The sequence below is a fragment of the Plecotus auritus genome, assembly GCF_963455305.1.
Source record: "Plecotus auritus genome assembly, chromosome: 13".
In the NCBI taxonomy this organism is placed as follows: Eukaryota; Metazoa; Chordata; class Mammalia; order Chiroptera; family Vespertilionidae; genus Plecotus; species Plecotus auritus.
The window spans coordinates 13,473,980-13,499,311 of NC_137779.1; the positions used below are offsets into that span (position 1 = coordinate 13,473,980).

The 25,332-nt window shown below is 46.1% G+C and overlaps 1 protein-coding gene across 10 annotated transcripts in view; it reads right to left on the minus strand.

Annotated features, from left to right (window-relative positions):
- Positions 1-25,332, minus strand: part of CLIP1 (CAP-Gly domain containing linker protein 1) — a 99,400-nt gene that overhangs the window by 20,500 nt on the left and 53,568 nt on the right. For 9 of the 10 annotated variants that reach the window (XM_080650679.1, XM_080650676.1, XM_080650677.1 and 6 more), the window contains 5 exons: positions 24,450-24,615; positions 24,136-24,351; positions 17,438-17,554; positions 14,842-14,948; positions 10,424-10,544 (listed from right to left, as the gene is read on the minus strand). In XM_080650679.1, coding sequence (XP_080506805.1) covers positions 10,424-10,544; positions 14,842-14,948; positions 17,438-17,554; positions 24,136-24,351; positions 24,450-24,615 — 727 coding nt within the window. Of the gene's footprint in view, positions 1-10,423; positions 10,545-14,841; positions 14,949-17,437; positions 17,555-18,872; positions 21,126-24,135; positions 24,352-24,449; positions 24,616-25,332 lie in introns of all 10 variants that reach the window. The other variant, XM_080650672.1, reaches the window with a different exon arrangement.

The following is a 25,332-nucleotide window of genomic DNA, read 5'->3' on the forward strand; positions in this document are numbered from 1 at the left end:
TTCTCTTCCACTCACTCAAAGAAAATTGATGGGAGAAACCAAGATGGCAGCATAGGTAAGCACCTAGGCTGCTGCCTCGCACAACAATTTCGAAACTACAACTAAAAGACAGAACGGACACCATCCAGAACCACAGGAAAGCTGGCTGAGTGAAAAATCTACAACTAGAAGGAAAGAGAAAAGCTCCCAGAGAATTGGAGGTACGGCAAAGGGTCTTTGTGCGCGCAGAGAGGAAGGGCGGCTGAGAGCCTGGCTGACTTTCTCTGGCGGAAGGGGGAAGGAAGCCCCCGACCACACTGAACCCCAGTTCTGACTGCACTGAACCCTAGTTCCAGGCGAGCCCCTGGGGACCCAAGCTCTTGTGGGGGGAATCTGGACTCTCGGGCGGAGACTCGGGAGCCGGGGAAGGCAGAGGTCTGAAGGCGCGCGCATGCGTGCAAGGGCAAGGCTGACGGGAAGCCAAGACTGTCTGCTCCGCCCTGAGACTCCACCCCATCCAAGCTGAGCACAGAGGCTATTGCAATTTGGCAAGTCTAATCCTATAAGGCTGTCTCCAGCACCGAACTTCTCCCAGCGTAGACACAGCTGATCCTTATAGCCAACTGGCCTGGAGGTCAATTCCTCCCAGTGATACCAACAACAATCAAGACTTAACTACAACAAGGCTGTACACACAGTCCACAAAGGGGTGCACCAAGAGTGTCCACCTCAGGTTAACTGGGGAGGCAGACCCACTGGGCCATATAGGAAACCTAACACACAAATCTACCCTACCAACTCAGGGAAGCAGTGAAAATGTGGCATCAAAGAAACAGATCACAAACGAAAGAAATGGAGGAAAACAAACGACTGGATATAGAATTCAAAACCACAGTTACAAGGCTTTTCAAGAATATCCTAGAAGAGGCCGATAAATATAACGAGACCCTCGAAGATATGAAAAAGGACCAACTAGAAATTAAACATACACTGACTGAAATAAAAAATATTATACAGAGACCCAAAAACAGACTAGAGGAACACAAGAATCAAGTCAAAGAATTGAAATACAAAGAAGCGAAAAACACTCAACCGAAGAAGCAAAAAGAAAAAAAAAAAATCCAAAAAGTTGAAGATAGTGTAAGAAGACTCTGGGACAACTTCAAGCATACCAACATCAGAATTATGGGGGTGCCAGAAGAAGAGAGAGAGCAAGATACTGAAAACCTATTGGAAGAAATAATGACAGAAAACTTCCCCCACCTGGTGAAAGAAATAGACTTACAAGTCCAGGAAGCGCACAGAACCCCAAACAAAAGGAACCCAAAGAGGACCACACCAAGACACATCATAATTAAAATGCCAAGAGCAAAAGACAAAGAGAGAATATTAAAAGCAGCAAGAGAAAAACAGTTAATTACCTACAAGGGAGCACCCATACGACTGTCAGCTGACTTCTCAACAGAAACTATGCAGGCCAGACGGGAGTGGCAAGAAATTTTCAATGTGATGAATAGCAAGAACCTACAACCAAGATTATTCTACCCAGCAAAGCTATCATTCAGAATTGAAGGGCAGATAAAGAGCTTCACAGATAAGAAAAAGCTGAAGGAGTTCATCACCACCAAACCAGTATTATATGAAATGCTGAAAGGTATTCTTAAAGAAGAGGAAGAAGAAAAAAGTAAAGAGAAAAATTATGAACAACAAATACATATCTATCAACAAGCAAACCTAAAAATCAAGTGAATTAAAAACCTGAGGAACAGAATAATCTGGTGAATATAATAGAATCAGGGGCATAGAAAGGGAGTGGACTGATAATTCTCAGGGGGAAAGGGGTATGGGGGGTTCATGAAGAGAATGGACAAAAATCATACACCTATGGATGAGGACAGTGGGGGGGAGGTAAGGGCAGAAGGTGGGGTGGGAAATGGGTGGAGGGGAGCTATGGGGGGAAAAAGGAGAAATAATTGTAATAATCTGAATAAAGATTTATTTAAAAAAAATTAAAAAAAACGAAAAAAAAAAAACCTGAGGAACAGAATAATCTGGTGAATAGAATAGAATCAGGGGCATAGAAAGGGAGTGGACTGATAATTCTCAGGGGGAAAAGGGTATGGGGGGTTCAGGAAGAGACTGGACAAAAATCATACACCTATGGATGAGGACAGTGGGGGGAAGTAAGGGCAGAAGGTGGGGTGGGAACCGGGTGGAGGGGAGCTATGGGGGGAAAAAGGAGAAACAATTGTAATAATCTGAATAAAGATTTATTAAAAAATAAAAAAAAAGAAAATTGATGGAAAAAAATATCCTTGGAGAGGATCCAAGATGGCGGCATAGGTAAACACCTAAACTGCTGCCTCGCACAACAATTTCAAAACTACAACTAAAAGACAAAACATCTATCACCCAGAACCATGGGAAAGCTGGCTGAGTGGAAGTTCTACAACTAGAAGGAAAGAGCAAACAGCATTGAGACGTGCACAAGCACTGAAAAGCTAAGGTACGGAGGCGCCCAAATCGGGCTGGCGAAGGGCGTCTGGGAGCGCTGCTTTTTTCAACCCAAAGGGAGACAAGCTTCCAATTACTCCAAACTCCAGTTTCTGGGGAGACGCGGGGGACCCAAACACCTACGGGGAGAAGCTGGACTGTCTGCCGTGGGGTCGGAAAGTGAAGGTGGCTTGCTTGCAGGGCTGCACACAGGAATAATTGTTTACTGTGCTGGGGCACGGGACGCGGGGACACGGTCGGAGACACAGAGCCGGCTGACTGACAGCCATTACTGTTTACCACGCCCTAGCCTAGTCACACCCTGAGACCCCCGCCCCGCACAATCTACAAACCCACCCAAGCTCCAAGCAGCGGCTTTAGCATATGAATGACCTGCCCTATCGCAGCTTAACCTAGCAAACTTGCAGCCCGGGTCAGACAGCTCCAAAACCTCCAAACCCCAAGCAAAGAGGAGAAAACTGTAGTTCTCGCTGTAGCACCTGCTGGGTGGCCTCAGACAGTAGCTGACCTGCACCCCATTGGAGATCCAGAAGCCAGTGTACCTAGTGGTCAGTGTGAGACACCAGATTTCAACTCCTCACATCCATAAGTGACACATTCAAGAGGCAGACTCAGTGAGCACCAAAGCCCCACTGAAACAAGTCCTGCACCATAAGCGTGTCTCCAGCGCAGCAGTTCTTCCATTATAGACACAGCGGGTCCTCACAGCCAATTGGCCTGGAGGTCAATTCCTCCCAGTGTACCAACAGCAATCAAGGCTTAACTACACCAAGACTTTGCACTCAGCCCACAAAGGGGTGTACCAAAGGCGTCCACCTCAGGTGATTGGGGAGGCTGAGCTACTGGCCCCTATAGGTCACCTACCACACAAAGCCACTCCATCAACACAGGGAAGCAACAAAATGCGGAGACAAAGAAACATGTCACGAATGAAAGAAATGGAGGAAAGCAAACTACTGGACGACATAGAGTTCAGAACCACATTTATAAGGTTACTCAAGAATCTTCTAAAAACCGCTGAGGAACTTAGTGAGACCTTTAAGGATCTTAATGAGAATGCCAAAAAAATGGAAAAGGACCAGTCAGAAATTAAGCATACACTGTCTGAAATAAAGAATATACAGAAACTCAACTGTAGATCAACATACCCCAAGAATCAAACCAAAGATCTGAAATATGAGGAAACAAAAAACACCCAACCAGAAAAACAAAAAGAAAAAATCCAAAAATATGAAGATAGTGTAAGGAGCCTCTGGGACAACTTTAAGTATACCAACATCTGAATTTTTGGGGTGCCAGAAGAAGAGAGAGAGCAAAATATTGAAAACCTATTAGAAGAAATAATGACAGAAAACTTTCCCTACCTGGTGAAAAAAATAGACTTACAAGTTCAGGAAGCTCACAGAACCCCATACAAGAGGAATCCAAAGCGGACCACACCAAGGCACATCATAATTAAAATGCCAAGGGCAAAAGACAAAGAGAGAATCTTGAAAGCAGCAAGAGAAAAATGGTTAGTTACCTACAAGGGAGCACCCATACGACTGTCAGCTGATTTCTCGGCAGAAACTATGCAGGCCAGAAGGGAGTGGCAAGAAATATTCAAAGTGATGAACAGCAAGAACCTACAACCAAGATTACTCTACCCAGCAAAGCTATCATTCAGAGTTGAAGGTCAGATAAAGAGCTTCACAGACAAGAAAAAGCTAAAGGAATTCATCACCACCAAACCAGGATTACATGAAATGCTGAAGGGTATTCTTTAAGAGGAAGAAGAAGAAAAAGGTAAAGATAAAAATTATGAATAACAAAACGACATCAAATACATACCTACCAACAAGTGAATCTAAAAATCAAGTGAATAAAAAATCTGAAGAACAGAATGGACTGGTGAATATAATAGAATCAGGGACATAGAAAGGGAATGGACTGACAATTCTCAGGGGGAAGGGGGTGTGAGGGGTGCGGGAAGAGATTGAACAAAAATCTTACACCTATGGATGAGGACAGTGGCGGGGGGTAAGGGCATGGGGTGGGGTGGGGAATCAGGTGGAGGGGAGCTATGGGGGGGGAAAGAGGAACACCTGTAATAATCTGAACAATAAAGATTTATTTTTTTAAAAAAAATAAGTAAATAAAAAAAAATAAATTAAAAAAGAAAAAAATATCCTTGGGTGAGGATTAACAAAACAAAAGAAAGTATTAAACAACATCTGAACAGTAAAGGGGCATAAACCTTAGACATTCAATAAATGTTAACAGATGAGTGAAAACATCATTATGAACATTCTGGTTCCTTTCCTGAAACAACAGAGGCTGAATGTCACCAACTCAGGGAGGGCTAGGAACAGGTCATTTACTCTCCGTGGGCCTTGTTTTATGCTTGCACTATCTCAAGCCTTCGTGTCTGGCCTATAAAATACAAAGGTTTCCAAAGAGTCAAGTCATAAAAGAGAAAGAAAGACAGAGGGAACCCTCCGGTGTAAAGAAGAGTGAAGATCCTGGCCAGTGTGGCTCAGTAGTTGAGCGTTGACCCATGAACCAGGAAGTCAGGGTTCCATTCCTGATCAGGGCACTTGCCTGGGTTTCGAGCTCAATCCCCAGTAGGGGGTGTGCAGGAGGCAGCCAGTCAATGATTCCCTCTCATCATTGATGTTTCTAGCTCTCCTTCTCCCTTCTCTCTGAAATCAATAAAAATTCATTTAAAAATTATATTTTACAAAAAAAGAGAGACAGAGATTCTGTGGTCCAGCTTCACTCAGCCCCACTTGCCCAGAAGTCCCTGGGCCCACATGAAAATTGTGATGGTTGATGATCACCATTTCTCCAAAATAAAACATGGCGAGCTAAAAATAGCATTCCCTTCCCAAGCATTCATGTTTGGTAATTCAGGTTTGTTTAAGAGGCAGGCAATCATTAATGCATCAACTTATTTACTTATTTTTAAATTCTTATTAGTTTTAGAGAGAGGGAGGGGGGAGGGAGGGGAAGAGAGACAGAAACATCAATCTTATTGATGCATTCATTGGTTGATTCTTGTATGTGCCCTGACTGGGGTTTGAACCTGCAACCTCGGCGTATTGGGATGATGCTCTAACCAACTGAGCTGCCTGGCCAGAGCCCAGTCATGACTCAGTTTAGATGATAACCCCGTGTAATGTTTTTTGTATGCACCACGCACTATAACCAAGAACTGTGGACGAAACACTGGTGTTGAGTCTCTAATCCTATCAAATTGCCACAGGCAAACTGTAACCTCATTCTGCAAATAAGCAGAGGAAATCAGCACGGTTCCCATAGTGACAGCCGAGTGCATCTGCAATCCTCACAAAGGGATGATAAATCAGACATTTCAGAAGTGACTGCCTAAGATGACTATCGGAACAGAACTCACAGTAAGGTGGTTATTTTTAGTATTCCCCATGAAAAGAAAGAATGCTCTGAATTCTCTCCATTCCTCCCGAGACCACGTTAGCCGCCGGAATCCACAACATGTGCCTTCACCGTCCACACACAGCAAGTGTCCCACTCAGTTAAAGATCAGGCTTTTGCCTGGCCAGTGTGGCTCAGTGCTTGAGTGTCGACCTGTGAACCAGGAGGTCACAGTTCAATTCCCAGTCATGGCACAAGCCCGGTTGCACACTCTATTCCCAGTAGGGGCGTGCAGGAGGCAGCTGATTAATGATTCTCTCTCATCACTGATGTTTCTCTCTCTCCCCCTCTCCCTTCCTCCTGAAATCAATAAAAATGTTTTCTGTGGTATTTTTGTATGTTTTCTTTTAAGCCAGCACAACTCTCTGCAACAAGGCTTTGGACTGGACGTGTGAGGAAGTCCAAGGGCATCTCAAAGCCTCTACACCTCCTGTAAGACAGGACAGGACGTGAAGCCCTGGCTAAACACACACACTCATTTCATCCCATTCCTGCCGTGTTCCACGACACCCGCTGTCCCGTGGCCCGTGTGGGAGAGAAGAGTGAAAACGACCACAACATGGAGCTCTGAGTGCTCCACGTAAGACAACAGTGGCAACTGTGACATGAACACAAAGACGGAGCCGAGAGCTCTGAGCTGAGAGGCGACGAACTTTAGGGTGGGCTTCTGACAACGAGGAGAGGTTCACCACGTGGGGAGGGAGAAGGGATGTCACAGCAGAGCCGTGAAGGGAGGTGACCGGGTACGGCAGGAGATGCAGAGAAAAAAGAGCGGATGGAGCAGAAGAAGTTACGAGAGGAGCGTCGAGAATGCAGGTGGCGGTGCCAAGTGCTCAGAGTGGGAAGGAAGGCAAGGTCGGTGCCACCACTCGGTAAGCGATGATGCAAAGAGCGGCGTGCAGGGGGCTGGGAGGGAGCTGGGAGGTGGGAGACAGAGGCAGAAAACAGAACACTCTTTTTTAAAGTTGGAAACAAAGGAAGAATTGGGGTTGTAAGTGTGAAACCGCACAGCAAGATTTAGAACTGCTTTTAAGGAAAGGAGATTTCTCAACCCACGGGGGATCTTAATGGAAAACTAGTGGTAGCAACTATAGGCAGAATGCAGACATCAGGAGGGACAGGTGACAAGCTGAATGGAGAAAGGAGACATAAAACACCTGAAGCACATGGACAGACAAAATGTGGTGCGTCCACCCAACAAAAGGCTGTTCAGCCGTGAAAAGGAACGAAGCACTGACACCTGCTACACCCTGCATGAACCTTGAGAGCACGATGCCGAGAAGCCAGACACAAACAGACACATGCCGTACGATGCCATTTATAGGAAGTATCAAGAACAATAAGCCCTGGCAGATTTGGCTCAGTAGTTAGGGCGTCGGCCCTTAGACAGAAGGGCCCCAGGTTCAATTCCTGGTCAAGGGCACATACCTTGGTTGTGGGTTCCCCAGGCCCGGTCAGGGCGTGAGTGGGAGGCAACTATCGATGTGTCTCTCTCACATGGATGTTTCTCTCTCTCTTTCCCCTTCTCTCCCCCTTCCAGTTGATCTAGAAATCAATGGAAAAACTATCCTTGGGTGAGGATTAAAAATCATCATCATAACCATCATCATCAAATCCACAGAGACAAAATTCACCAAGTGGGGAGGGAGAAGAGATTAGTGTTGCCAGGGGCTGGAAGAGGAATGGGGAGTGACTGCTTAAATGGGGGCAGGGTCTCCTTCGGAGGTGATGAAGCTGTTCCGGACCAGCACAACACTGTGAATGCACGACATGCCCCTGAATTGTACACTACAGAATGGTTACAGCAGTAAATTTATATCCTTCGCAAGAGACCGCACTTTGGAGCCTCCGCTTCCTCGACTACAAAGTAACCCACTGTCTGAGAGGTGTGCTGCGACGATTCTGTGAAATATGCACAGTAGTCCGCTCACGTGATGTGCAGGGAGTTTTGGGGCCGCTAAGTAAGGGAGCCAGAACAATTCAGATCCTACCCCGTGTCAATCTAGTCTTCACTGTATTAATTTTTAGAATGAAACACTAAATATTTTTATTAGTACTACATTGAAAAGTCTTTTTTTTTTTTTTTTTTAAATAGGGTTTCTGCCAAACACTGGCTCTGTAGTATATTTCTGAACATAGTTGATCAATAGTTTGGAAATGTAAGAGTGAAACTTTGTAACTTCACATAAGTGCTCTAGTTCCCAGAAGTCATACGATCAGAGGAATAAGCCAGCGGATGCACCAGCCTTCTTTAGACTAAGATTTCTTCAAAGGCATTTTAAATGGGTGCTTCTCACCACTCTTCTGAAATATGGACACGTCTCTATGTAAAACTGTAGATCTATATCAAGGGAAGAGTATCTGTACTCCTTCTTGGTAATCAATGTCATTAACAACCTTGAGCATCAAAGCCTATGATGCTTTATTCACACCCCTGGTCTCTCCTGAGGAAAACCTAGAAAACGGCAAAGGGCATAGCAACCTCAGTCCTTACAGGGAAGTCATTTTCTTAGCTGCTCCTTTGCAGGTGCTATTTCCTAACACCCTTCAACGTCACTGATTTTCAAATGTTTAGCCACAAAACCTTTTCTTTTTTAAAAAAATATATTTTATTGATTTTTTACAGAGAGGAAGGGAGAGGGATAGAGAGTTAGAAACATCGATGAGAGAGAAACATCGATCAGCTGCCTCCTGCACACTCCCCACTGGGGACGTGCCCACAATCAAGGTACACATTCTTGACCGGAATCGAACCTGGGACCCTTCAGTCCGCAGGCTGATGCTCTATCCACTGAGTCAAACCGGTTAGGGCGTCACAAAAACCTTCTCTAAAGGAAGGTAGCTCAGGCCCCAACATGCGGAAGAGCAAGAGCTGGGGGATGGAGAGGAGCCCTGAAAACCTCCCCAGGCACCGTGGCAGCCCCTACAGAGTCCTCTCTGGGTCTGGGTGACAGAAACAGAAATGTAATCAACGGCCCAGCGAAGGTCAGGACATGAGATGAGAGGATGATCTCTGGGTGTTCCTCCCACTTACAGAACCCGCTCTCCCCCCGAGACAAGTTCAACAGAACAAGATGAAGGAGATGGGAACAGACGCGGCCCTGAGCTGAGGGCCCTCCCTGGCCGATCTGCACAGACACACCGACCTCAGAGCTACCCGGTGCTTCCGACGCTGGGGCTGCACAGGGAGGAAAACCTCTCCGGGGTTTCTACCTCTCAGGAACTCCAGCTGCTCGTGCACCGACCGCAGGAGCACACCACCCTACGTAAGGCAGCCCACTCCGATTCCGGACTGGCCCAAGTCAGAAGACGGCAGATGGCCTGACACCATTAGCTGAACGAGGCTGAGCAAGTTACCACCTTCTCTGTGTTCCCGTTTCCCCTTTTACGAATGGGTTCATGACAATGCCACTCCTAGAATCACTGTGCAGATGAGTGAGATGACAGCTGTCACTTATTTGTGCCTGTCACACGGTAGGACTCAGCAGAGGAGAGAGACCATCGCCAACAGCACCGTGGTCCTCCGCGAGGCTGGAGAGATGTGGCATCCCTTCTGTGGAAGGCTATAATGGAGACTTCAAAAGTCTGAGCTCAACTCTCCAAAGAGTGCTTTCGCCACAGACTGCACCATGTCCCCAGATACGCTACACACTTACCCCAAACTACTCCACCCCGTGAGGATGAATGTTTGAAAAGCATGCTGGGAAAATTTTTCCCCTTGACGGGCAGAGCCAGAATTACTACACAGTGACGTTCCCTCCACGATGCCACTTTGAGCTTCGGCTCTGACATGAGGTGTGACTAACAACCGAGCACTTGGATCTGGCTGCTAAAGAATAAAGAGCAGAAGATGACGTTCTTTAAAGTCAGGCCGGTTTCAGTGTCTAATAAACTTGCCAGAAACCTGGGGGACTTAAACACAGGAGCAAACGGGCTGTGGCCAGTGTTCATTCTGGGTGTAACGCACATCCTGCACACCAATGCACAGGAGTGCACACGTACACGTGGTTCCAGTAGGAAATGTCTGTCCAATGTCTTAAAATTTAAAGTGAAGCAGAGTTCTATTTAGAAACAGCTGCCAAGCCTCACACCAAAACCATATTCTTGGAATCTGTTCCCTTAAAACCAATTGTGATGAAAGAAAAAAACAAAATCTTAGAGAAAATCATTTTAAAAGTGTAGTAGGAAGAAGATACTGTCCTGTCCATGTAAATGCATTGCTGTAAGAGCAGCTAATAATGATCTTAATTTCTAGTTGCTGGCCAGTTCCCAGTGTTGGTGGTGTTGTGTTTCAGGACCTGTCAGTGACTCCTACCCTAAGCCCTACAGCACAGCACACTTGGAAACAAGGAGACACGTAACACAGGCAGCGTGACATCCCAGTGGGAAGGACCCAGCCACATGGAGCTCATCTGGGGTTGCCTCTAAGCAGCGCCCTGCCAGCAGCAGCACCCGTCGGTGTGGCCGAGGCAGGGACGCCCACCCGAGGCCCACTGACCTTCTGATGACTCGTGACTTCGTCCCTGCTTCTCCCCAGCTCCTCGGCAAGTTTCACGTTCTCCGCTTTCAGTGCTGAAAGCTGCTGGGACTTCTGAGCGGCTGCCTGCTTCAGGGTTTCTCTGCAAGGACAGTGGGCGCAGGGTTACCATAGAAACAAGACAGGCACGGAAACTGTGGGAGCCGACCAGCTTCCCAGCACTGAGGAAAATGTATCTGGGTCACGTGCCCGATAGTATCTATAATAACAGGAGGCAGTGTTATCTCCATGCAGGAGGGGCTAAATGGCTCTAACCTCTCAGGAGGAGGATTGCCACCCACGGGTATTATATTTTTTTAAAAAACCTAATAAATTCTACATCCAGCCTTTCACCACCCACATTCACCTTACTTCTAAACACTCCCCATACAAAACGCAACGTCACTATCAAATAAATGACAAGAGAAATGGTCAGTACCCCTCTTGTCTTCAGGACTATATCCATTAGAAAATCATACTAAAGCCTACTTATGTTGACAAAGGGATTTACTTTGCCGCCAAGGTACTCTGTCCTAACTGCATTAAGTCTGTAATCTTTTTTTTTTATTATTATTGTTGGGGTTTTTTTTTTTTTGCTGGCAGAAATAAAAATCTAATGGTCTCATTTGTCGGTATCTGTCAGAACCAAGTGCTGGCCTGAATCTCAGTATATTTTTTTGGCCAACTAGAGGTGCAATCCCAAAGGAAATGTAGTGTTCTAGTTACGTAGCAGGTGTTTTTATTTGGACTATATTCTTTCTGTAATGCTAATCTGTAATCAAAGGAAATAAATTTTAAAAAATAGCCTGCTAACCTATCTTGTGAATATCAGCATATAAAACATGAGCAGGGCCTGGCTGGTGTGACTCAGTGGTTGAGCATCGACCTATGAACCAGGCGGTAGGGGTTTGATTCCCGGTCAGGGCACATGGCCAGTTGTGGGCTCAGTCCCCAGTAGGGGGCATGCAGGAGGCAGCCGATCAGTGATTCTCTCTCATCATTAATGTTTCTGTCTCTCTTTCCCTTTCCCTTCCTCTCTGAAATCAGTAAAAATCTATTTTAAAAAACAACAACACAAAAAACTTGAGCTGGCTAACTCTATTTACTAAGCATCTTTCCAAGATTAAAATTAATCCAAAATATACCTCTCAAGTTGTTAACCTCCATACATGGACATTCCAAATATTTTATTTGATCACTACATTGTAGTTTTATGCCATCGCAGGTTTTGATACAATTATGCATCTTGAGTCTGTGCTGGCTACACCCCTTTAGCAAGCTGCCATACATGGCTGAATTCTGAGTCCAGTCATCTGGGTATGAATCCATCCGCTGACGCATGAACACATCTATTTTTAACTTCAATTGTCTAATGGGTGGCAGTGCTTGGCATCTCCGTTTTCTAGATTTTTAGTTCTCCATCCACCTATAATATGCACGCTGGGCTAGCCTCGTGAAGACTTAGGGGAATAAATCCGCAAAGCAATTCTCTTATTAGCACATTAAATTTGGTGTTTTACAGAGATATTTATTTAGCAAGTGAAGAAAAACTGAGACAGAGGGAATTTTAGCCTCAAGTAATTAGTCATTCAAAACCTAGGAGGCTTGCCCTAGCCGATTTGGCTCAGTGGATAGAGTGTCGGCCTGTGGACTGAAGGGTCTCAGGTTCGATTCTAGTCAAGGGCACATGCCCGGTTGTGGGCTCGATCCCCCGTAGGGGGCATGCAGGAGGCAGCCAATCAATGATTCTTTCTCATCACTGATGTTTCTATCTATTTCTCTCCTTCACTCTCCGAAATCAATAAAAATATATTAAGAAACATACATACTTCAAAACCTGGGAGGCTTGATGTTAGCCATGGATCAAAACATACACGCACATAGGACAGCCGAAGTCCATCTTCTGTCTAATGAATTCCTGACCAAACAGAAGTTTTACTCAGGATGAAATCATCATAAGCCAAACCTTTCACTCCCAGGTGAGCACTGCCCTCCTCAGGGGGTGTCTGGTCTCGGCGTTTGTGTGGCCTGTGAGAGACATTTGTGATCCTATTCTTTCTCTAGGAAAGATTTCCATCTTTTAAAGGTTTTTCAATCCTTGGTGTCTTTTAGGAGCCCACAGCAAGGAAAATTTTAAAAAGGGGTCTAAGAAATATCAAAATGTCCTAAGTCTTTGGTCGATGTTTTAAAATCAACAAAAATGCTTTTTTACATATTTTCTCATGGAATCCTCAAACCCTTAAGGAGGCTCATGGTATTATTTGTATTTTAAAGATGGAAAACGGAGGCTCAGGGAACGGAAAAGACCTGCCCCAAATCGTAAAGGCAGCAGTAAGTTGTAGAATTGAGAAAACTGGACTTAAAACTGGTGGCCCGGCCAGCATCGATCAGTGGCTGAGCGTCAACCTATGAACCAGGAGGTCACGGTTCGATTCCTGCTCAGGGCACATTCCTGGGTTGCGGACTCAATCCCCAGCTGGGAGTGTGCAGGAGGCAGCCGATCCATGGTTCTCTCTCATCACTTGTGCTTCTCTCTCTCTCCCCCTCTTCCTTCCTCTCTGAAATCAATAAAATATATATATAAACTGGCGACATGGACCTGATTTGAAAATAGAAACACCTTTTTTTCTTTTGAGCGCAGTGGGCACATGCACTTCATAGAGGCGGGCCAGGAAGAAATTAAGGATCAAAGCAGCCTAGCCTTGGCCCAATGGCTCAGGTGGTTAGAGCATCACCAAAAGGTTTTGGGTTTGATTCCTGCATTGCAGGTCCCAGCCCCAGCTGGGGCACTTGTGGGAGGCACCCAATCGATGTTTGTTTCTCTCTCTCTCTCTCTCCCTTCCTCTCTCTCTAAAAAGATCAATGATTTGGGCAAAAAATGAAAAAGGATCCCAAGTCAAATTTATAGAAAGGATTCCTTTATTAACTTTTGGTCGAGAATATGTTGGTATATTTTCAGAAAACAACTCCAAGACCATGTGGATTCCTGCAACAGAGAGGAATTGACAGGACTGCTCCAGCCATGAAGACAGAAGGGAAACAGTCCAGAGATGGAAGACGCTGACGACGCCTTGCCATACTAGCAGTCAGCAGCTGTGCGTCGCTGCAGGTTGCCCAGGACCAAACCAGAGAGGGTGGGACCTGCATTACCACCATTTGTCCACCATCCAGAACTGAAATATCATTGCTGACATGTACACATAAGGAACTGTTTAACATTGAAATTGGGACTCAAAAGAACTGCTGGCCCAGAAAGAAACTCACTACAGACTGATTCATTTGCCTCTCAGCATAACCATTATTGCTTGTCTCATTTTCGGTTCTTGTAAGTGTATTTCTAGTATCACATGATCTCGCTCAACTAGGGGAAATAATGAACAACATAAACGGATGAACAAAAACAGACCCGGAGACAGGGAAGCATCGATCAGACTGTCAAACCTCCGAGGGAAGGTAGGGGAGGGTGGGGGTCAGGGGGAGAGATCAACCAAAGGACTTGTATGCATGCATATAAGCCTAACCAGTGGTCACGGACAACAGGGGGGTGGGGGCATGCGTGGGGAGGGGTTTGGGATGGGAATGGGGGGATGAGGACAAATATGTGATACCTTAATCAATAAAGAAATTAAAAAAAAGATCTGTGAAAACTTGTTGTTGGTTGAGGATTTAAAAAAAAAAAAGCAGCCTAGGCTCTGTCTGCCTTGTGGCCTGGCCCCTCGCCTGGGCCACGGCCGTCAGGGATCAGGGGAGTGCGGCTCCAGGAAGGAAGACAGGCCGAGGTCAGAGGGGCAACAGCACCGTCTTCTGCTCCTGGTCCTCTGCTTCCACTGGCATGAGGCTGAGCTTTCAGTGCGTGAGGGACTCATTCAAGGAAGGGGGCACAAAAACCATTTACCTCTTAGGAGAGGTGAAACCACCCCACGCTGTGGGGGAGGGGGCAGGACAGAACGACGGAGCAAGGACCTTGAATACTTCGACACCAACCAGTGGAGTGACCGTGACCAGAGACTCGAAGTCGTATAGCTGGGAGGAGGGATCATATTCGACTCCTAAGCTCTCTTGGCGAGGCCCACTCTGGCCCTGCCCCTCCGTTTCCTAGGACGGCCCAGAGAGCTCAGAGGTGGGATGCTGGCAGTGGGGGGCTGGGTCGGGGTTCGGGCCACCAGCCAGCACACATTTCATTTTGATCTTTACCACACCTGTATTTCTGACTTACGACAGTGTGTTATAGGGGCTACTTCTCAGGTACAATAACACCTAGGGGGCAGGAGGGTGACTATTTTTACTCCATGTACTTGTCAAGTTTTTTTTGTTTTGTTTTGTTTTTAAATAATTAGCATTGTTTTCATGTTTGTGCCTTTAGTAAGTTCCACAACATCTCTCACAGGAGATAAACTTACATTTCTTTCCTGAATTCTTCCATTTTCTGATTCTCAACAGTCAGAAGTTCTTTCGACTTGTTCAGCTCTTCCACATTTTTCAAGTTGTTTTCTTTAAGTGTATCCAACTTAAAGACCAAGAGAAAAAAGCTCAGTGAAATTATCTCGTTTTCCAATGACATGACTGAATAATGACAAATTATTCATGAAAATGGGCATTAAAAAAATAGTGAACTCAGTCACTTATTAAAAAAAAAATCACCCTGGTGAAGAGATTGCGTATGACCAAGTGTTATAAACTGTAAACCCCCCCTTTATAACTAGTTGGATTCCTGTGCACCTGGTCAAAATGTCAGACTAAACTGCTTCATAAGTAAAACGAAAGTTTCATTTCACCTTGTGTACAACTCCTGACATTTATCATTGAACTTGCTATTCAAGTATGAACCATCCTTAAAAAAAAAAAAAAAAAAAAAAAAAAAAGAAATTGCAAAGGCTTGACCTCAGTAAGTGTTCTTCTTTGTAATGAAAACAAACCTCTCTCCTTAAGATTAGTGACTGAGGCTATGGTATTTTTCAACACCAATTTTACACAGTCCTCATTTAAAAAGTTACTTGAAACAAAACATGTGTAGACGGGGATAAAAGAGTTAGCCACTGGAACTTCAATCGGAGGAGGACAAAGCCACGTAGTGATACTGAAAGGCCCTCACACACCCTCAGCCCCGTCACCTGCCCGTGGGGGACATAGCTGGGAGTAGGGCTTGCCTGGCCCCTGGCGGGAATCCAGACGTGGGACAGGGATGAGTGGGGATGTGACCAACCACAGGCTCTGGCAGGGGCTGCAGTTCTAGGTGGGGAACCCCCACCAAGGATGGGGAGCCCTTTAGGGGATCACCCATCACACAGGGTGTGCTCCGGGCGCCGGCTGGCTTTCTGGGATTTGTACACTTATCTCCCATGGCCAGAGAGACTTTTGCTATGCCACATGTCACCAGTCAGGAGTCCTAAAAAGTGTCTTGCTAATTTTTACACACCACCTTCCTGTTCGTGCCCGCTAACATTCCAGTGTCACAGAACAAGAAAAACAAAATATCACCGTGGGTTCAGAAAATGAGTCATACAGCCTTGTATTCTGGCTGCAACCAAGACACCTGGGCGTATGCTATTGAGGCACCCGATTCTAGCCTCAGAGGTGAGGACCAGTCCCTAAAACCTCCTCATTTACTTTAGCTTCTAATGTTGATGATCATCAATTATTTTAAAAATGTTTTTATATTTTTAGCTTAAAGTCTTCTCCGAAGACTGTCAATTCTATAAATATACTCCCTACTGTGTCGAGTTTTATTGACCCTATAATTATCTCAAAATGCTCATGTCTTTCACAGATTCACATCCTGGATCTTCCATAATGAGAAGGCCTAGTCTTTATCGTGCTTTACTTAATGTCTTATCTGCTTGTCACGTTTAAAAGCACCCAGAGGCCCTAGCTGGTCTGGCTCAGTGCATAGAGCGTCAGCCTGTGGACTGAAGGGTCCTGGGTTCGATTCCAGTCAAGGGCATATGTCCGGGTTGCAGGCTCGATCCCCAGTAGCGGATATGCAGGAGGCAGCCAGTCAATGATTCTCTCTCACCATTGATGTTTCTAACTCTTTCTTCCTCTCTGAAATCAATAAAAATATATTTTAAAAGATAATAAAAAAGCCGAAACCGGTTTGGCTCAGTGGATAGAGCGTCGGCCTGCGGACTGAAAGGTCCCAGGTTCGATTCCGGTCAAGGGCATGTACCTTGGTTGCGGGCACATCCCCAGTGGGAGGTGTGCAGGAGGCAGCTGATCGATGTTTCTCTCTCATCGATGTTTCTAGCTCTCTATCCCTCTCCCTTCCTCTCTGTGAAATATCAATAAAACATATTTTTAAAAAATATATATATATAATAAAAAATAAAAGCACCCAAAGTTCTATAGAATTTTATGTAAATTATTCCGGCAAATCACCCTGTTTTAGGATTTAGGTAACATCTTTCCAAAGACAGAAAGGATTGATATGAGTTGGGAGGGTGGAAGGAGGAAATCAGAGGAGGGTATATGAATGAGAATGCTACTTTTGGACAGAATCGAAATGATCTCGACACCACAAATGTATCCAAGACCCAGAAGTGACTAATTCGAGATGACACAACTGCGAACCAGTACTGAATTAGGCCAAGAAAAGGCCCACGTCAAACTCAGAGCTGAGGAATGAAATTTAGTGGCTCACAGTTGGGAGAGAGTTGGAAAAAAAAAAAAAAGTGTATGTGACCTAAGAGAAAAGATATAAAAGCTAGAGCATGTTATCGGTGCCTCCTCTCAGTGGTTCTATCCAACAGTTACCATAGAAAGCCACGCTGTTAGAGTTTCCCCCTTGTTTTTAAAAGGTGGATCTTACTAGGTAAGCAATGAAGTAATACACTTTATTTAATATTATCGTGGTTCTGGTGTACATTCGACTCCACTAACGAAGATCAAACCTGCATGAGGCCACACTTCAAAAAAATAAACAATCCTGAGTTAGTGATCAAACATCCCATGAAGTCGATAAGCTGTCCTTTGTACAAAAAGCCATTTAAATCTGATTACTTCATTCTGGAGTTTTTCATTGGTTTGCTTGGTATCCTCCAAGGAGGCCAGAGTTTCCGTCTTCTCTTTGGTCATCTGTTCCATGATCTGCATGGCGTCTTCTGCTGTTTGAGCAGCCTAAATACAAGAAAGCACCGTGAGGCATGGGCCACGCTCGCCAGCCCCGCGAGGTCAACGCCGGGCTGCGCTGCACAGGGGTCACACAGGGTCTGGCCAGCCTGAGGTCAGCACACGCTGACCGAGACATGAGAGGCTTTGCTCCCTTCCCAGGCCACTTCTCAGTAAACCGATTATCACGGGCCATGTGCACAGTTCCAGACCCCTCTGAACCTGCGCCTCCCAAGCGACACTGCCAGTCACACTCGCCATCCTGGCTTAGGCGTGAGAGAAACGTGCAGTGACGATCAAGAGCGATACCCTTACGTTTAATCACACGTACCCGTTCGAAGCTTAAAATACTATCCTTGCTAGTTCAAATTGGGGGGCTTTTGAAACCACTCAGAATTGAGGTGGGGAATTTTTCAAGTAAAAATAAAAATTATTTGCGTAATTAGAATGTAAGGGTCAAGTGCTTAAGGAGTCGCACTGAATGGGAACATCTATGAGAAGTGGTGGGTCAAGAATATAAACATGGCTGTGAATAAAAAAGGTAAGATGAATAGGGAAATAAACCCTTAGCTGGTAATCTGTAAAAAAAAAAAAATCATAAAATAAATGAAAACTTTTTTAGGCAGTTGCTTGCAACTACAAGTGGTCCAATGACACGTAGGGGAATTCAGTGTTATGCCTTCCCTGTTACCAGCCACGGAGGTTCCACTGGACCCTTCCAACTCCAAATGGACGGACACAATGAAACAGTAAAAAGCCAAGTAGAAGATACTATATATTTCAACAATGTGACCATTTTACCATTGTTCATAAGCCTTAACCATATTTGAGCCCAGCTGGTGTGGCTCAGTGGGTGAGCATCAACCTATGAACCAGGAGGTCATGGTTCGATTCCCGGTCAGGGCACATGCCTGGATTGTGGGCTCGATCCCCAGTGTGGGGTATGCAGGAGGCAGCGGATCAATGATTCTCTCTCATCACTGATATTTCTATCTCTCCCTCTCCCTTCTTCTCTGAAATCAATAAAAACATATTTTTTTAAAAAAGAACCCCATTTGACTTTTTCATGAAAATTTTCCCCTCAAGTTAAAAAATACATCCTTGGTATTCACAGTTTACAACTGTTTCTAATGGAGAGAGACTACTGCAATTAGACATTTAGTAAAGAAGTGCCCTTTCGGGTGGCAACAAATAGATGGAGACATACAAACAATGGAGAAAATGGGGTGGACTGCCTTGCAGGGAAACGGACACAAACGCCCTGGCCACTACGGAGTTAGTGCAGTGTTATAGTCCAGGTGCTCAGTGCTGGGGCCTCCCACGTTACCGTGAACGAGTGAAGAGTCTCGAGCTCTCTAATTTTAAGGGTGAGCTTGCTCTTGTCTTTCCTCAAGATACGATTCTCGTTCTGAGATTCGAGGAGGTTGGCGGAAATGTGGCTGTGGGTTTTGGCCAGCTGGCTGATCTCTTTCTGGAGGATGAAGTAGCTTTCGGCCAACGTCTCCTTCTCCTTCAGGAGCTCGTCCCGCTTCAGCGCCACTTCCCGCTTCTCGGCCAGCAGGCTGTTGTTGTCCTGCAGCGCCTGGGCCCGATCGGCCAGGGCCGCCTCGTGGCTCAGCCGCAGGTCGTCCAGGATCTTGCTGAGGCAGCTGTGCAGCTCCTGCAACTCCAGCTTGGACTTGGACAAGGAGGCGAAGTCGCTCCGCAGCGTCTCGATGTTGGCAGCGAGCCGCGCCGTCTCTGCAGTCAGGAGCTCCTTTTCCTTTAGGATCTCCGCCACCTTCTGCTCGGAGGTGCTCTTCTCTTGGACGAGCCCCACGTTTTCGGCCTGGAGCTCCTTGGTGGATGCTCTCAGCTCTTCCAGCTCCTGCTCCAGGCGCGCTGCCCGCCCAAGGAGCTTGCTGTTCTCGTAGGAGGCTGACTCGCTCTCCTTGGCCCGGGCCTCCTGCTCCAGGAGCAAGGACTGCTGCACCGCGCGCACCTCCTCCTTCAGCTTCTGGCACTCCTCCTGCAGGCTCAGCCCTTCCCTCAGCAGCAGGTCCTTCTCGGAGCAGCACGTTTCCAGCTGAGCAGTCAGGCTCTCCGTGGCCTGCTGGACGCGGGTGTGCTCTTTTTCCAGGTGCTCCTTGGCGCTCTGGGCCTCTTTCAGCATCAGCGAGAGCTCGCACTTGGCGGTGGCCAGTTCTTGGTTTTCCTTTTTTCTCTCCTGAAGCTCTTTCTTCAGAGCATCGAGGTTGCCCAGGAGCTTCATCTTCTCTTGCATGACGAGCCTCCTGTTTGCAGACTCTTGCTCGTACTTCCTTTTAAGCTCTCCTATGCTGTTGATGGAATTCTCTCTTTCTGCAAGTAAATCTCCATTCTGCATTTGCAGCACAGACTTTTCCTTCAGGAGGCTGTCCAGCTGCTTTTTGAACTTAGACGCTTTCTGACAAACCATCTCCTTCTCCGAAGTCAGGTACGAGATCTTCTCGTTCAGGCTCGCCTCGACGCGGACGGCCTCTCCTGAGCGCTGGCTGAGTTTCTCAGCGACGAGCCTGTGTTCACGCAGAAGTTCTTCCTTCTCGGCCAGGAGCCTCCTCTCAGACGTGGCCAGGATCTCCTTCTCGTGCAGGAGCTGGATGCACTCGGAGTCCGTGATCTCCCGGCTGGTCTTAATCTCCTCCAGGAGCTTCGTGAGGCTGGTGTTTGTGGCCTGAAGCTGCATGGTCTCCAGCTCGGCCTTCCTCAACCCTTTGCTGGTGGCGTCCAGCTGCGCACGGAGCCCGCTGGCTTCAGCGCTGAGCAGCTGCTTGACCTGGAGCGCAGCGGCCAGGCTGGTGCTCAGCTTGTCCTGGTCCTGAAGCAGCGCGCCCTTCTCCAGCTGCAGGTCCCTGCTGCTCTGCAGGAGCTCATCCATTTCGACCTTCAGGGCCACGCACACGTTTTCAAGGCCCGACTGCGTCTCTAACGCTGACTTTTTCTCCGCCGTGAGATCTTTCACCTCCTGCACCAGGGCCTTCTGGTCTCTGACCAGCTCCTCGTAAGAGCTCTGCAGCTTCTGAATGATCTCATCTTTATCTTTGGCCACAGCAAGGTTCTCGCTCACGAGCTTCCTGACGCGGTCCTCCAGGTGGTCTTTTTCTTCCCGATCCTTCTGGCACTCGGCAGTCAGACTCTCTTTGCTGAACTGGAGCTCCTCCACAAGAGCCTGCAAGGTGGCTCTGGAAGCCTGCAGAGAGTCGTTCTCCGTGCGCATCTTCAGGATCTCCTCCTGTGCGGCGCTGACTTCTTGAAGCAGTTTCTCTCTCTCGACAGCCAGGGCGTCACTCCGGAGCTGCTCCTGCTGATGCCGCTTTTCTTCTAAGAGTTTCTCCTTTTCTAAACGAAGGGCTTCGTTTATCGACCGCAGCTTCCGCTGGTCTTCCTGGAGGAACGTCACTCTGGCCTCTGCCTCTACAAGCTTGGACAAGAGCGCACCTTTCTCTGACCTTAAAGCATTGCCCTCCTGCGCCAGAAGCTGCTTCTCTGACCTCAGACCCCTCAGTTCTTCTGACATTAGCTCAGTTTCTCTTTGGGCTGACGTTAACAAACAAGTTAGCGACTACAGAAACAAAAGGTGGGAAGAATGGAAATAAGGTGAAATCAAGCAGACACATGCAAGCCCAGATAACTTAATGCAGCCTAAATCATAAAAGTTAAAAAATTTTTTTATAATAAATGTCACGAAAACTATCTGAATAACGAGGGAAAGAGTCCCAAAGAACAGAGCCCATAGTAAGATACTACAGAGTGTGATTAGCTCCACAAAGGGCTGAGACAGCTATTAGTTTCTTTTATCTTTCAGAGAATTTTTGAGATTATTCTTGACAGCCTCTTAAGGGTAAAAACAGTAGCGTGGCCCAGCCGGCAGGGCTCTGTGGTTGATTTCAATCTACGAACCAGGAGGTCACAGTTTGAGTCCCGGTCAGGGCACAAGCCCAGGTTGCGGGCTCAGTCCCCAGTGTGAGGCATGCAGGAGGCAGCCAACCGATGATTCTCTCTCATTACTGATGTTTCTATCTCTCCCTCTCCCTTCCTCTCTGAAATAAATAAAAACATATAAATTAAAAAGAAAAAATAGTCGTGTGATTTTTGACATCGGGGCATAAGATTCTTCCCTGCCATTCTAATTATCCAACAATGTCTATGTAGAAAGGATGCACAAAAGAATCTTTAAAATTACAATCCAACAAACTATAAAAAGTGAGCATATTTTCAAAAAATAAAAGTGTGTGGGGGGGGTGGCGGGGTAAGGGCAAGGGGGAAAAAATCTGTTGCTTTCAAACTCACGGCAGGCCCTTACTTACTAAAGGAGAGTCGCTTGGCCTGACACGGATCTAGTCCCAATATTACATACAACACTAAAAATACAGAATAATTCGCTAAGCTCTGGCAATGAAAATAAGTGGGTTTTTAAACAAATGCATCGGTTTACAGAATACATAAATTGACCACAGTGTCTATGCCAGCGCTGTCCAGAACTTTCAGCAATGGTGTAAATGTTCTCCATCTGCACCATCCTGTATGCTAGCCACTAGCCACATGTGTGAGCACTGGAGCACGGTGAGTGTGACTAAACAGCGATCTTATTAAAATCTGACTTATCATGCAAAGCAAAAGGAGTCAGAAAGAAAAAGCTATGAACCATGGGATTTCAGTCGTATATGGGACATAAAACTGACACCCACAATGGTATGGTGGCCCCGGAGGGAAGAGGGGCGGGGAGCAGTAAAGGGTAAAGGGGCCAAACGTATGGTGGCGGAAGGTGATGAGACTTTGGGTGGTGGGCACACAATGCAAGATACAGATCAATGATCACAGAATGTGCATTTGAAACCTATTTAATCTTATGAACCAACGTCAACCCAATAAATGCAATTATTTATATATATATTTGACTAATTTAATTTGAATGGCCACACATGGCTAGCGGCTCCTGTCCTGGACAGCACAGCTATAGATCCAGGGCTCTTACAACTTGGGAAGCAGAGGCCTCATGGGCTCCACGCACCTCTTGGAATGTCACATAAAGCTTGCTGGGTATATATATAAACTTTCCCAGGAAAGACATCTTAAGATTTCATCAGATTCTCAAAAAGAGCCTGTGAGCCAGTGTTGTTGACAAACACCGAAAGCCACAGAAACCGATTATCCAGACACTTTGGAGGGGGAGCAATCCCGGCATGTGAACCAAATGACCCTTGTAAACAAACAAACGAACAAAAACTCAGCCAGCAAACAAGATTAATGAGACTTTACACAAACTACTAGAATGCTGTGGTCGGGTCAGGCTGCAACATTTTTAAGGGAACCACGAAAAAACTGGAGTCTGTCCAGATCAAGGGAACCACAAAGACAGAAGATCTGGAACTTACACCCAGTGTTAAGTGAATGGCTCATAAAACTTTAGGTGTGTTACAGGGAGAAGAGAAAGCCCTGGTGGCCAGCATGCAGGAGGGAGAAAACTTAGACATCTTATACACGACATACATTGTGTCACGATCCACTTAATTTACAAGTTTTAAATGGGATCTGTTTCAAGACCTACAGATGCTCTTTGTAGATTTTCTTTCTAGCAAACTTCTCCTCTATAAACATTTCTCTGGAACATTCAAAATAAAGACAAGTATTTACTTTTCTTTCAGTAAGTTAAAGAGCAGTAAGAAAAAGTTAAAAACTAGTAGAAAGCCCTAGCTAGTTTGGCTCAGTGGATTGAGCATCGGCCTGCGGACTGAAGGGTCCCAGGTTCGATTTCGGTCAAGGGCACATGCCTGAGTTGCAGGCTTGATCCCCAGTAGGGGGCATGCAGGAAGCAGCTGATCAATGATTCTCTCTCATCATTGATGTTTCTATTGCTCTCTTCCTCGCCCTTCTCTAAAATCAATAAAAATAATATTTTAAAAAAAAAACTAGTAGAAAGGTTGAACATTAAGTTACTAGAGTCAAAAAAAAATCTACTAGGGCACAGATACAATCCTAACCACAAAACAAAATGCAATACATCAAATTCTACTCTATTTAATAACGGCTGTTTCCTTGCGGACCCTGAATCCAGCTTCCTTGTCAATAAGCTCACTGTGCCTTCCTGGGGAGCATGCAAAAGTGCTCTCCAGCGTCCTACCCTCCACGTTCTCCTCTGGGAGCTGTTCCTCCAACCAGGCTCCATTCCCTGCTCACCTCCGCACCTGGCCTCTGCCTCTGGCTTTTCTGCAACAGGTCTCTCCTAGCCCCGAGCGCAAGGTGGCTGCCAGATGGCCAAGATTAGAGGAACAAGCTTTCCCACAACAAAGAGTCTATTCCAAGAAGGCAGGCAGATCTCAGGCCACATCGGACGCTTTGTGACAGCAGAGGGGACGATGGCCACATGGTATGTTCAGGGGAGAGACCTGCAGCTATGGCCTACCCCGGACAAGGACAGCGGCTGGCAGGAAATGTGATTCACCATGAGGCCATGCACTGGCAAGGCGAACATTTGTCAAGGTCCTCTCCTTAGCTGCCACTTGCTAAGTGCCCTTCCAGCCTGAAGCAGAACCCAAGCAAACAAATGCAACGTAATTCCCTCTGCCACTTACTCTAGCATCCTCGGCTTGTTTTTTCAGTTCCACCACTTCCTGCATCAAGTCCCTGTTCTGCTCCTGGGTGGCCGCCAGCCTCTCCTCTGTGCCCCGCAGCAGCGTCTGCAGCTTCTGCAGGGCCTCCTCGTGCTTCGCCTTGGTCTCAGAACTGGCTTCCTCATACCTGGCTTTCAGATCTTGACACTGGTTGTGGCTCGTTTCCATCTTCTTTTCCTGTGGGAGCCCCGAGAGAAGGAATGAGTCACCTCACCACAACTGAGCTGCCCCTCACCTTCCTCGCCAGCAAACAGTCCCATGAGTTCAATCCTTACCAGGTCCCGCAGCTTTTTCAGCAAGTCTTTCTTTTCTTCCTCATGCTTTTTAGTTGCTTCTTGCTGGCTCTGTTCAGCTTTGAGAGTTACATCCCCAATACTTTTCTGCAGACAGCTCACATTTTCATTGGCCTTTGTAAGTTTTAGCTGTAATTCTTCCACATTTCTAGGAGAAGTTTCAATACACCGTGTCAGATTTTTCAAAAGATTGCTTTCAGTTCTAGAGTTCCACTAGAAAGATACTATTAATCATAATTGTATTAATGATTACAAATATTATGAGTAGTAACATCTGAAATAAGCAACAACCAAAAAACTTGATTTGTCCTGAAGACTAATTTTAACAACTGTCATAGCTATAGATACATTATTTAGAGTAGCATCTACTATAATTGTTGGGATTATTTTATGTCCATAGATCTACAGGGGAAAATGAGTGAAAAGTAAACATAATGAGCATTTACAAAGTGTCAAAATTTTAGCAGACTAGATTTTAAAAAACTCATTCTAGTGATGCTTGAGAACATAAAACATGAAAATGACAATAACCAGCTGGTGTGGCTCAGTGGTTGAGCATCGACCTTGAACCAGGAGGTCATGGTTCGATTCCTGGTCAGGGCATATGCCCAGGTTACAGATTCCATCCCGGGGCGGAGGGGGGGACAAGGGGGAGGGGGAGGGCGTGCAGGAGGCAGCCAATTAATGATTCTCTCTCATCATGGATGTTTCTCTCTCTCTCTCCCTCTTCCTAGCTCTCTCTCTCATATCAATAAAAACATATTTTTAAAATATTTTTAACTGCCTGTAAAAGATGTTACTGCCCTTGATAAACTAATACCTTTTCCTAACAAGTCAAGGGAAGGTCTACAATATTGTATTCCTT